General features: G+C 43.1%; 1 protein-coding gene across 1 annotated transcript in view; it reads left to right on the forward strand.

Annotated features, from left to right (window-relative positions):
* MORC1 (MORC family CW-type zinc finger 1) overlaps positions 1 to 12,716 on the forward strand; it is a 48,260-nt gene that overhangs the window by 21,697 nt on the left and 13,847 nt on the right. The window contains exons 11-16 of the mRNA XM_060273997.1: positions 2,188 to 2,261; positions 4,233 to 4,297; positions 5,902 to 6,045; positions 8,067 to 8,221; positions 11,157 to 11,285; positions 12,050 to 12,155. Of these exons, the coding sequence (XP_060129980.1) occupies positions 2,188 to 2,261; positions 4,233 to 4,297; positions 5,902 to 6,045; positions 8,067 to 8,221; positions 11,157 to 11,285; positions 12,050 to 12,155 (673 nt within the window). The remainder of the gene's footprint in view (positions 1 to 2,187; positions 2,262 to 4,232; positions 4,298 to 5,901; positions 6,046 to 8,066; positions 8,222 to 11,156; positions 11,286 to 12,049; positions 12,156 to 12,716) is intronic.

Below are 12,716 nucleotides of genomic sequence, written 5' to 3' on the forward strand. Positions count from 1 at the left end.
TCCAGCAGCACCTTAGAGACCAGCTAAGTTTGTCATTGGTATGAGCTTTCGTGTGCATGCACACTTCTTCAGATGCACATGAAAGCTCATACCAATGACAAACTTAGCTGGTCTCTAAGGTGCTGCTGGAAGGAATTTTTTTATTTTGTTTTGACTACGTCAGACCAACACGGCTACCTACCTGTAACTAGAACCAGTTGAATAGGAACAACAATGGGTTTAGTACACAAAGAATGGTGTAGGCATCACATTTTGGATAGCCCAGGGGAAAACTGGGTTGTATCCAATGCCTGTCCTTCCATGCACACAACAGGTTTCCATATTTGCAATTAAACCCATTCTCAAATTCGGCTCCAGAAAACCAAATTCTGATGGAAATAAGCACTTCTGGGGTTTGTGTTCAGAGAACGGGGGGGGGGGGGGAGATCACTTGGACTACAGAATGCTAAAGTAAGTGGAATGGGGAAGTTGAAGGGAACATCAGATGTCAATCAGATGGTGGGATTTCTGTCATTTGGAAGAGGGTGGAGGATATACCGGTAGGTGACTGACTGCCTGTCTGCATTCATCCAAGACTTTGAATTTGTTTTCATTGTTCCTCAGATAAACAGAGTGTTGACTCAGCTATACAGCTGCAAATGAAACGTTTAAGTGTGTTTTAAGTGCAATATACAATGTGGCACTTGCTGGCGATGGCGAGGCTTATGGAAGATTCAATGCATTTTTAAAAAAAAAACGCTTTTAAAATGCATTTTCAAAACGTTCTTTTAATAAGTGTATAGATTCCACCTCTTGGATAATTGTCAGTGAAGGTTTGAACATCTACCTAAAACCTGCACCTTCACTTTTAACTGTTAATAACTTGTTCTGCCTCCGCTGCCAGAGGCAGCGTGCCTCTGAATGGGAGGGGGCTTTCTAGGTAGCCGAACCCTCACCCTTAGAAGCCATGCAAATGGCTGCAGGAGAGGGGCAATGAGCAACATCCCGGAAGGGGTGTTTCTAGGACAAAGGTGAAACTGTGAAGCTTCCTTGTTATTTTTGCTGTTGGATGCTGCATTTTGTTTAAGTAATCATGTTATATTTATAGTTTTGAAATGTGGCCTTTTTTGTATTTTACTATACTTGCTACAGTATGTTAGGAAATAGTCACTATGTTATGGTTTCGCAGTGTTGCTGTGAAATTGCTTTTGTACTGTTTGTTTGAAATGCCTTCCTGTTTTCTTTGCTGTTGAGCGTGATTTTTATTTTTTATTTTGGTGGGAAAGCAGCGTACCAGTAAAATGAATGAACGACTGCCAGACACTGGGAACCACAGGAGTGGGGAGAGAGCTGTTGTGCTCAAGTCCTGTGTTTGGGTTTCCCAATAAGCATCTGGATGACAACTTTGAGAACAGGATGCTGGGCTAAACAGGCTGTTGGCCTGATCCTGCATGTTCTTAAAACTGTGACACCACAGCAAGTGCCAAGTACAAATATCGCTGCATGTTGAGGAAAATTGGTAGATAATTCCCTCATACTACTGGAATGCAAAAGTGGCAGATTTAAGAATTGCCTTGAATAAAGCTGCATGGAGTTGCATTTGAAAAGTAGTAATGTCATGAAATGAATGGGAAGATTTCAGTTTTCTACAGTCTCTGACACCTCTCCCCGCCCCCCCTGCCCCACACCACTTTTCAATTGGGCCTAGTCGCTGGGACGATGCCTTCAGAAGTTGACCCCGTTCTACAAACAGAGTCAGCAAATTTATTATCTCACATATGCTAATAAAGTTAAATTTATTATCTCACATATGCTAATAAAGTTAAATTTATTAAAGTGATATGCTAATAAAGTTTACAAATTTATTGTGGCATGTATGCTTTTTGTCCATTTATTCAGATGCATGAAGCGTTATCTAGAGTTAAAGAGTTTTATGTTTTATGGCTGGGGGATGAGGGGAGGGGATTGTAAACAGGGAGGTCAGAAAGGAAATGAAGCAAGTACTCTTCCCCAAATGTGCATAGGTTAGAGGGGAAGGCAAGTGTGTGTTCATGTGTATATCACCTGAGCTTGTTTAATGGCAAGGTGCCAAATGGAGTTAACATTTTTGACTTAATGGTGTGTTGCGTTCTTCCTGTGTGTGGCAGATCGGGTTACGGTAGTTTCTCTCCTGCGTGGTTTAACAGGTGCCTTTGCTTATACCTATAGCTGAAGGTGCTGTGAGAGAAGCCAAGAGCAAGCTACAGCAGTCACAGGACTCCCTCTTCCAGGAAAAACTTGAGGTATAGTAACAAGGATTAAAATGTTTGAGATATTTAGGGTGTGCTGTTATTTCCTCACCCACCCACCCACCCAAAGGGCACAGTCCTACCTGGGAAATACCCGGGGTGAATGAATGAAAGCTGTGCAAGAACATGAACGCAACCACCTTTCAGGGGCAGACTGGCCAAATCCAGGCTGGGAAAGTATATATTCTGCCTCAGGGTTCCTGAGAATTAGGGGTTGGAGCGAGAAATGAAAGAAGTCGCAAAGGCTAGGCTCCTCATAGTTAAGAACCTGGCCAATCCACAGTGTTCAAGCTTCCTACCTGACATAGGGGCTGATGTTGCAATACCTTGTTTTTTACGGACCTGAAGAAGAGGGCTCTGATACACAGTGCATGATGTTACTTGAAGATCCACCTTACCCTTTGTGTGCCACTTCAGTCTGCAGAATGGGCACTTCGACATGCACCACCCAATGTTTGCACTTATAAGGAATCAATCTCTTAGTGTCACATTCTGGAACTTCCAGCCTGTGGCTCCTTCGCTGTTCTGTTTTTTGTTCCTGCGGGGGGGAAACCCCACATTTTTGTTTAGGCAAACCTAACCAGAGATGTAGAGTTGATACACATTTTAATATGTACATATATGTTATAATGAATATTTTAAACTGCTGGTTTTATTCATATTTTGTGAATAACTTTACAAATGTTAAATAATTGATTTTTAAGGTTAATTTATTCTTAACTCTGACTTTTACTGATGCATTTTAATGCATAATTTATTTCATGTAAACCACTTCCAGGTTTTTAAAATTAAGCAGAATCTCTAATACCGATCCCCTGCATTTCACTGGCCTTGAGTAAGGTGACTTCCCAGTGAATTGTGTCCAAAGTCTGTGCTTTATTTCGCAAGCCGCTTTTATTGGCCCACAATTGCCAGAGCAGAGTGTCAACTTTTTCCACATTTGGCTGTGTTCCTTGGATAGACTTAAAAGATAATTGCTCAGAAGTATAGGCCATGAACGGTGTTAATGCTAGGCTTTTGAAAGTTTTGCCTAGCATGACCTTTAAACAGTGGGGAAGATTTTCCAATCCTGTTAATTGCCTATTTACTATTGCTGAGGACTCTTAAAGTCGTTATTAAGCTGCATTGGCTTCAGATTCAATTATTTCCTAAAGAGTGTTTAGAAGGCACTTTCCACTTCAGAAGACTTTCAATGTGATAATTATGTAGACTAATTGCACCTGCGCAAATTATCATTTATATTCATAGGAACGTTCACTATTATACTAATCCCCATTATACTGATTTACAAGCCTTCCACAACTATCACTATGATTAATGCTTTGAATGCACCACCTAAATATTTGCATGGTGTGAAAAGTGTGCTAGGCGCTGTACATAAATAAACGTGACACAGTCCAAGACAAGGCAATTTAACTGCTTATTTTTAAGCCCTATTCAGATATCAGTTTCCACACAGTCTCCATAATTAAACTACAGAACTCGCTCCCACAGGAAGCAGTGGTAGGTGGCTTTAAAAGAGAATTAGACAAAATTCATGGAGAAGGCTATTGGTTTCTACTCACCTTATGACCCACCAGAGGTCTGCCACCCCCCTTGCAAGAACCTGAGAGAATGTTGTGGCTCTTGACAGAAAATAAGGTTGTCAAACCCCGAAGGAACGCGATGGAGTTGTAATCCAGGAGTTTCCAATAAACAAGTGTAACACAGAAAAGAATGCTTAATTTTAGAATAAAGTGTGGTGTCATGGTTAGAGAGCCAGACTAGGATCTGGAAGACCAGGATTAAGCGAGGGGGTGGGGACCATGTACACCCCCTTGAGTTCCTATGCAAAAAGGGTGGGCTGTAGATGAAACAGATAAATAATCTCTGGGAGGCTCTTGGAATGCAATATGTGCTCAAAGTAACTTATTCTACTGCTCTTCCTTTGTGCCGCTCTTTCCTTTCGGTGATGGGGGTGCTCAGCTTGCATTAATGGATGCAATGGAGAATGAAAAGGAAATGAGGGAAACAGTGAAAGACAAGCAGAGGCAAGTTAAACGAGACTCTGGTTTACTTTTGGTGAAATGGTGTTACGACAGAAGAAAGGGGAGCGAGTGCAAAAATAAACCCAGCCTGCCTAAAATGACCAGTTGAAGCATGGGCACCTGTGGGGGCTATATATTCCTGGCATTGTGTTTTCACAGTTCTGTAGACATTGAAACATTTCTGAGAGTTTACCCCCATTGTTCAAACTTTCCGTTGTAAAGAAAAAAGGGCAGCCTCTTTCTAACACTGAAAGTCACTGTTCAATATGGCTACTATGAAGAATGGGGCTTAAAGCCAGTGCTGAATCACTTGGGAAAACGTTTTTCAGCAAACCATGGTGTCAGATGAAGGGTTTCCCTTTGCCCATGTGGTTTGAAATCGAACCACACAGGCAAAGGGACGTGGCTTTGTAGGCGCTGGCGATCAGGGAGTTGCAACCTTGCTTGCACCAGAACTGGTGTCATGTATGATGTCAGATGTATGCCGGGTGGGTGTGGCTTGGACAAAACTGCTCTACATGCCAGATGGAGAGGCTTCCCAGGCCTAACTAGGCCCACAGGCTGGAGTATCCTTGCTGCTATTGTAAAGAAACAGGAAAAACAAAGGACCCTTGTATATTTCAAGCAGTATCACACCATTTGAAGCAGCCGTGGCTTTCCCCAAAGACTGCTGAGAACTGTAGTTTGTTACGATTGCTGAGAGTTGTTAGGAGACAACTCTGTTCCCTTCCCAGAGCTACCATTCCCAGAGTTCTATGGGAAGAGGGATTGATGTTAAATGACTGAGAATTGTAGCTCTGTGAGGAGAACAATTCTCAGCACCCTTAACAAACTACAGGTCTCAGGATTCGTTGAAGGAAGCCATGACAGTTTAAAGTGGTATGATACTGCTTTAAAGGTATAGTGCAGATGGGGCCATCGTCTCAGGAGTGTGGTTTGTAGTTCTAATTGGAACACCAACCTAATGCCATTGACACTTCTCCTGCATTTGAGGCAATTTTCAAAATCATTGTGGAGTCATACAGTGAAACCTATCCATGCCTACTTCAGAATAATTAACCATGAGTTCAGTGGTGCTTACTGTCAAGTGTTCATGAGACTGACGTCTCAGTGGAAATGTTGGAAATTGCTCATGAGCCACACTTCTGAAACATAGAATAAATATGTGTTTAATAATGGTGCATGGGTTAAACATTTTTGCCTCAGAGCAAAATCGGATTCTTTCCTGATTTATCACATAAAATTGGGTTAAATCCATAGTTATGCCCACAATTTACAGTCATACCTCGATTTACGACTGCCGCGGTTTGCGACCAATTGGTTTGCGACCGTCGCGGACCCAGAAGTGTTTACATCTGGGTCCCGCGGTGCACGGATGTGCAGAAGCGATCGCAGCGCACGCATGCGCAGAAGTGCTGTATCGGTGCTTCACGCATGCACAGAAGAGCCGCTCCGTTTACGACATACATGGGGAGCGACCAGCTCCCCGGAACGAATTGTGGTCGTAAACCGAGGTATGACTGTACTTGTGGAAGTCAGTAGCCTTCAAAATGAAGTTAAGTGCAATGGGAAAATCTTTTATAAAGTTTTGTTCGTTTTCTGTTTAGAAATCTGAAAAAACCAAAAAAGCTCTTCTTAACATTTGGAGTCAACATTCTGAACAGAAGTCAATATGGCATGCTTATCTACAGCAATAAACGCTTGATCAAGATGTTTGAGAAAGTGGGACCACAGAAGAATAGAGGATCTTAGTAAGTTTTCTTCCTTTTTCAATGTTTTAGGGCCACCTTTCAGGGTTACTTGAAAATACATTTATGCTACATGCCAGTGGGCTTGCTCCAAAGTTCTCCTTAAAGATAGAAATATTCTCTGCGTCATTTTGAGTATTATTTCAAAGGTTAACGGGTGACTTTGGGATAGTTACTCTCTCCCAGGCCAACCTCCTGCACAGGGCTGTTGCACGGATGAAATCAAGGTGGAGAGAAAACCATATTCTCTGCTTTGAGTCCTTGGAAGGAAAGTGGTCCTGAGTTAAATCCATCTTTTGAAGTTGGTGTTAGCATTGGGAGGAAATCCCCCTCGTTGGTTGGCAGTGATTTATAGCAACATTAAGACTGTGACGTGAAAGCGTTGTCACACATTGGGTGTTGTCACACATTGGGTGAGCAACCGGTTGAAAACATAATATGAGCCTTCTGGATTGGACGAAATGGCCCACCTAGTAAACATCCTGTTCTTGGCCAACTATGGGAAACCTGAAAGCAAGACCTGAGCATCACAGCGCTCTCCCAATCTATGACTCCCAGCAAGGGGCATTCAGGGGCATACTGCCTCTGACACCTGAAGCATAGCATAGTTACCAGGTGTGTACCTGACTCATGCAGTCTGCTCTGCACAAAGACAGGACCACAGGTGTAAATGCCCTGCTGATCTCTCTCTACTGTGTCTGGAGCAAGGTCGTTTCTAGATTCGCGGCTGCATCCTGTCTCTTATTTCTGCAGTGGTACCATCACAGTCAAAGGTGTATTCCTTTTTTATTATTATATTGCCCGTAAGGGTGTTGTTGTGGCTACTCTTGAGTAAGGACGCCCAAGTCCGTACTTGTCTTTAAAGGTTTTATTGTGCATAATATTTACAGTGCAGAGATAGCAGAAAACATGACCTCCTAGTCACTCGCAGAATCCGGGAGTGGACGTTTCCTGTTGTGTGACCAGCATAAGAGCTCGGGTACCCCGAAACGCCTCCTCCCGACCTTACGTTTTGTGGCGCGCCTCAATTCGGGCGCCGGAAGGGGCTGCCTGTTCCCCTCCACCTCTTGGTCAAGGCAGCACAAAGGCTCTCCAACATCACTGAACCTTGCCTCCTCAATATCGCTAACTTCCTCATTCCCCCCACCTGACCAACTGCTGCTCTCACTGGGCGAAGAGCTGGTCAACAGGATGGGAGGGGGGTTCCCTGTAGGAAGGTCCCCTGACATTGCTGAACCTTCTCTCCTGAGAAATCATGCATCTAGTAGTCCAAACACAAGATGGGGGAAAGGAGGGCACCCATTCCAAGGTGTCAGGCAAGCATCTCTGGGCAGGATACCACATAGCTGAGGTGCCACCACGAAGAAGGACCTCTCCTCTGGAGCCACCACCTCACTTCACTTGTCAGGGATCCCTGGAGCACGGTCCCTGGAGAAGATACTAAATTTCAGACAGGAATATGCAAACTACCTTGCATGGTAGTTGTATGGCTAACTGAGACTGGCAAATAGTTTTATCTGCCCTGAAACTTTGTAATTTATTTATTGCATTATATCCTGCATTTGCTCCATGGTGTTCTTGGTGGTGTACATGGTTTCCTCCCCGCACCCCCATTTAATCCTTGCAACAACCCTGTGACCCAAGTTAGGCTGAGAGGCAGTGACTGGACCAAGGTCACCCTGTGAGCTTCATGGCTGAGCAGGGATTTGACCTGTTGTCTCCCAGGTCCATAGCTGCCAAGTTTTCCCTTTTCTCGCGAGGAAGCCTATTCAGCATAAGGGAAAATCCCTTTAAAAAAGGGATAACTTGGCAGCTATGCCCAGGTCCTAGTCCAAATTTCTAACCACTACACCACACTGCCAGTTTGGACTCACTATAAATCCAAATTATTTATTCTAAACCCTAAATATTATAAGATTTTACCAAATTGAACTTCAGCCACTGTATCTTAGTTTTTTTTAAAGCTACATCTAAAATCAGGCCCTGCCCACTGTGTAATCTAAACTATGTTTTTATAATTGCAGTTTTGCTTCCGGAGCTGTAGGGATCGTGGATGTGCCATGCGAAGTCATGGAGCCAACGCACAACAAGCAGGCCTTTGTAAACACTAGGGAATATAACCACTTGTTGAAGGCAATGGAAAACTGTCTTATTCAGTATTGGAAAGACATAGGATTAAGTAAGTAGTGGGCCCCATTTACAATGCCTTGCAGTAGTCTAAGCAGGAGTTTACCAAAGCGTACAACTAAGCAGCCCCATGGTGTCCCCATAAAACCCAGCCCTATATGTGCTCCTCTGTGCACTGAATAATTCACAGTGTGGAGCCTCCACTTCATGACAGACCCTTCTTAATGGGGTGCATGGTGACAGTTTTGAAAACAAGAGGTTCTTTGTGGTGAGCTCATCTAAGCTGAGCGTGCTCTGGTCCATGGGGTCACGAAGAGTCGGACACGACTAAATGACTAAACAACAACATCTAAGCTTCGCGCAACAAAGTCATCCCTGTCCAGTCTAAATGGTCCCTGCACATCTGATTTGTCATACAGGGCAAAAGCTGTTAATAAATAAATGCCGGCTCTTTTGACTCTTTAAAAGGTCTTTCAGGGGCTACCTGATCAGTAATTGAGCTGCTAATGTATGAGTTTCAAGCATTAGGAGCCTTTGGGCAATTACAATTCTGGCCTTAAAAGCACGTTATGTGAACAACTACCCTTAATGTATCAGAATGGCTGAGTGACTAAGCTTCTGACTCATCCTTCCACCGGTTCAGCCCTTTCCCTGCACCAAGATACACAAAAGTTTGCTGGACTTGTAATAGATAATGGGAGCCATTTATTTTCCAGGCGCTCTGATTCCGTGCCAGCTGCTGCCAGTAATGCAATAATGCTACAAAGTCAGAAGGCTTGGGGGCCCATGGAAGCATCTCTCCAGGGCCAGATAAGGGGTGGCCATGGCATGGTTCCCTCCGTGTGGTTTTCTTCTTGTTGTATTTCTAATATATTCTGCATTTTACGGAGAATGGTGTGGAATGGAGCAATGTCCCTCCTCTCAAAATGTGAGAATTCGATACTAGGGCCAGTTCCAGGTTTTTGTGGGCTTTGAGTGACAAGACGATCTGCGGGTTCCATCCCTTTCCTTACTCGGCTACGAGTGATCACCAAAGATGTTTCTAAGTACACCCCTGGCTTCATGTTTCATCCCAGCCTCTTTTCAGCCCATTCTTTCTCAGATAAGCAGACACATTCCTTGATCACCTTGACCAAAGGTGCATTAAAAAAGAAAGGGAAGAACACACCAAGAGGATACAAAATGTGCATCTACTGTGACTTTGATTACATGGTAGAGTCCATGCAAAAAGGAAAAATGCATGCAGCGATCCATGCAAAATTTATATCAACACCCATTCAGGTTTTAGGTTCACAAAAACACACACCAATTGACTCAACATGCATAGGAATTGGTTGAAAGGCTTGTCACTGCCAAAGCAGTGGTGAAGGACAGAATGGTCAGTTTATGCTTTAAAAGAGTCAATAGCTAGTCCTGGGTAGTTCAGAATGTTAAGTATTAAATTCAGAACAGACCAGGAGATGCAGGGAGTTCAGGATCTAATGGAGAGGAATGCAACCATTGTAGGATCCCAGTGGAGGGATAACAATTTTAATATAATGGCAAGAGAACCAAAACGTCTCAGGGCCAGGCTTGGCTTGAGTACTGCTAATGAGCCTCTCCAAACAGAAGAAACAAGGCATGGCGGCATGGGAACAAGGGGCGAATAGAAAGGAGATGGGAAAGTGCAAGGTATTTCTCGCTAATAAAATCTGACAAGCAATTGCTATTCACCTAGCAGAGAGGCTAGAAGAACAGGCAAACACATTTGTGCATTCTTTTTGCAAAATCAGATCTGTGTGCATATGCAAATGCTTTTGATAAGCTGCATTTTGGAATCTGAATGCCGTTGCTCTGATGCCCTTTTAAAAATCTGGTTTTAATCATTAATATTTATGTGAATTTTGAATGTTTTAAATAATGTACCAAAGCTGCTTCTTTTTTCCCCTTCCCCGTCTTTGGCTTTGCCTTCCAAATAGTTTGGATACTTTTCCTTGGTTAACTACGAAAGATCAGATGCACTTTCTCCAATAGCTGAGTGCCAATAGCAATTATAGTCTCTCTTTCCCCCTCTCTCTGTGTGCTCTTGCTTTATATAGAAGAAAAATGCACAGGTAGTTGTGCAGCCTTAGGCAGGCAGCCAAAACAGAAGATGTGAAGCCTCTGGTGGATGAAATTCAGATTAGCGGGTCACAAAGTGTGTAGGACTATGACAAATGAAAGGCTAATGCTAATTGTGCCACTTGGAATCATGTCACATTTTTTATCATTTATATTACTGGCATGGAGAAGCAATGCTCATAAAGGTGGGGTGGAGATATTTACCTATTTCCTCTTAAGGGAATTGTAATGATATTCAAACCCCACCCCTCCTATTCACACGAAAGAGATCCGTTAGTATCAGTTAGGCCTAACTGCAGTGTGTATGTCTTTTCATTGCAAGCATGGCAGATGTAGGGTTAATCCTTCCCATGTCCTGTGTTCCTGTGTTCCCAATGAGTATCAACCCTAGGCCTGTAATTAATTAATGTATATATATGCCATGCTTGCAGTGTGATTCCTGTCTCATTAAACCAGTGGTAGTCAACAAGGACTACAGCCTCCATTAGCCAGCGCAGTCAGTGGCGAGGGATGATGGGAGTTGTAGTCCCACAACATATGGAGGGGGTTCCACATTGGCTACTCCTGAGTTAAACCCTAAGCTCCAATCACAAAATTCACCCGACCCTCGCTCTCTTTCATAACCATGTGCCAGGAAAGCTTGTTGATCTTCCCTTCTTCCACATGGCTTTCCCACTACTGAATCCCATTCCTTTAGGTTATACTTCTATTCTTAGGTAAAGTGTCTCACTGTCTGGGGACCAGAGATGTCTGAGCACTGGCCAGCCAGCAGCTCTCTTCTTAAAGGCAGCCTTCTATAGAGCAACATCAGAGCAATCTGGCCCTGGCGTGTTGTCTCACTGCTGGCAATGGGTCCAACATAACATTGCAACGATTTGTCTCCCGAGGTCAAAAAGAAGAAGCCTTGTTCTGGAACGATTTTGGGTATCTGAGTAACAAGTGGTCTGAAAAACCTTCAGAGAGCATCCAGTACAAGAGAAGGCGGGCTGTGGAAATCCCTGACATTGTTCAGTGTGGTGAGTTTCTACATTTGGACAAATAGGAAGACGAGGCAGGGGGAAGGTAGGACTCAGCGGGGTGAAAATGAGAGTTCTTTGTTCTTTGACTTCAAATACCTTCGTTCGAGCTTTCCTCTTCACAGATGCCGTGCACTGCTGTGTTTTTCACTTTATTCTTCTTTGAAAGGATCCTCTTATAAACAACTCCTTTGTTTCACTTTTTGCTGCCGTTAAAAGCACACTGTGGGGGCAGCTAATGTAACAGGTCTCCTTCATGTTTTGTTATAAAGGCTGTCGGCATATAACTTGAGTGGCTTTGCAGGCCTCTGTGTGGGATAAAGAAAACTGTAGGCAAGTTGCCAGCTTTTTGTTTCTAGGGCTTAAAAAAGAAGGCACACACATAAATCTACACATGCACCTGTTTTTAAATTTTTCACTGCAAGAGATTGCCTTTTTGGGGTGGAATGTAGGAGAGATGCACAAACAGAATAGGCTCAAAAAGACTAGGAGGGACTTTGGGAAAGGCCTATTTTAGGACTCACACTGAAGATCTTGTGTATGCTACCTGTTTGTCAAAGGACCATTATAGAAACATTATTTCTTTCAAGAGAAACACCTTTGCTCAAATAGTTTTTATCTCATTTGTGAACAAAGTTGTCAGGGGGTTGAGAATTAAAGAGCAAAAATGCAGGCAATCGACCACAGTGCCATATTAAATCAATTGTGCTGTTACTGTTTGTAATAATTAATTTTTATTTAAATCTGTTAATTTCGTTCACTAGATATTTGCCTCAAATGGAGACTCCTGTCATTTGACACCGATATAAACCACGGAGGGCATCACAGCATCTGGAACTGCAGACAGAATCCTAACCCTCTCGAAAATAAGTAAGCTTTTCCATTTCACTCAAACCTACATTATTATCTAGTCAGCAGAGATCTCTCTTTTCTCACTATTCATAGTAAGAGGCACACTTCAAAAACCATCTTGCCCAACAATCTCCTGTAGGAAATCACACACATGCAAAAATGCATAACATGATATGAAAAGAAGTGTAATGCTGGCAAGTATTTTATAGTCATACCAACTTTAGCATGTATCTTGGAAATGACTTCCTGCAAGGCACCTCCAAGACACATGTCCACTTCTGTTTATTAATGTGCATTAAAATATAACATTGGAAGTGTAATTCAATTTATCTGTTCTTAAATGTATACCCCAGCTTTTCTCCAAAGAGCTCAAGGGGGCAAACATACTTTCCCCCCAGTAGTTTCTCTCTGTTTTTCAAGCAGCCCTTCCTGGAGATATCAGGGGTTGAACCTGAGAACTCCGGGATGCAAGGCAGATGCTGTGCCACTGAACTATGTGCCCATCCTTGCCTATGCCATTCAGAGAGATGGCATAGACGTTTCTTTCTATTGGATTGATAAAAGTCAATACTGTATTAC

Source organism: Zootoca vivipara, chromosome 4, assembly GCF_963506605.1.
Source record: "Zootoca vivipara chromosome 4, rZooViv1.1, whole genome shotgun sequence".
NCBI lineage: Eukaryota > Metazoa > Chordata > Lepidosauria > Squamata > Lacertidae > Zootoca > Zootoca vivipara.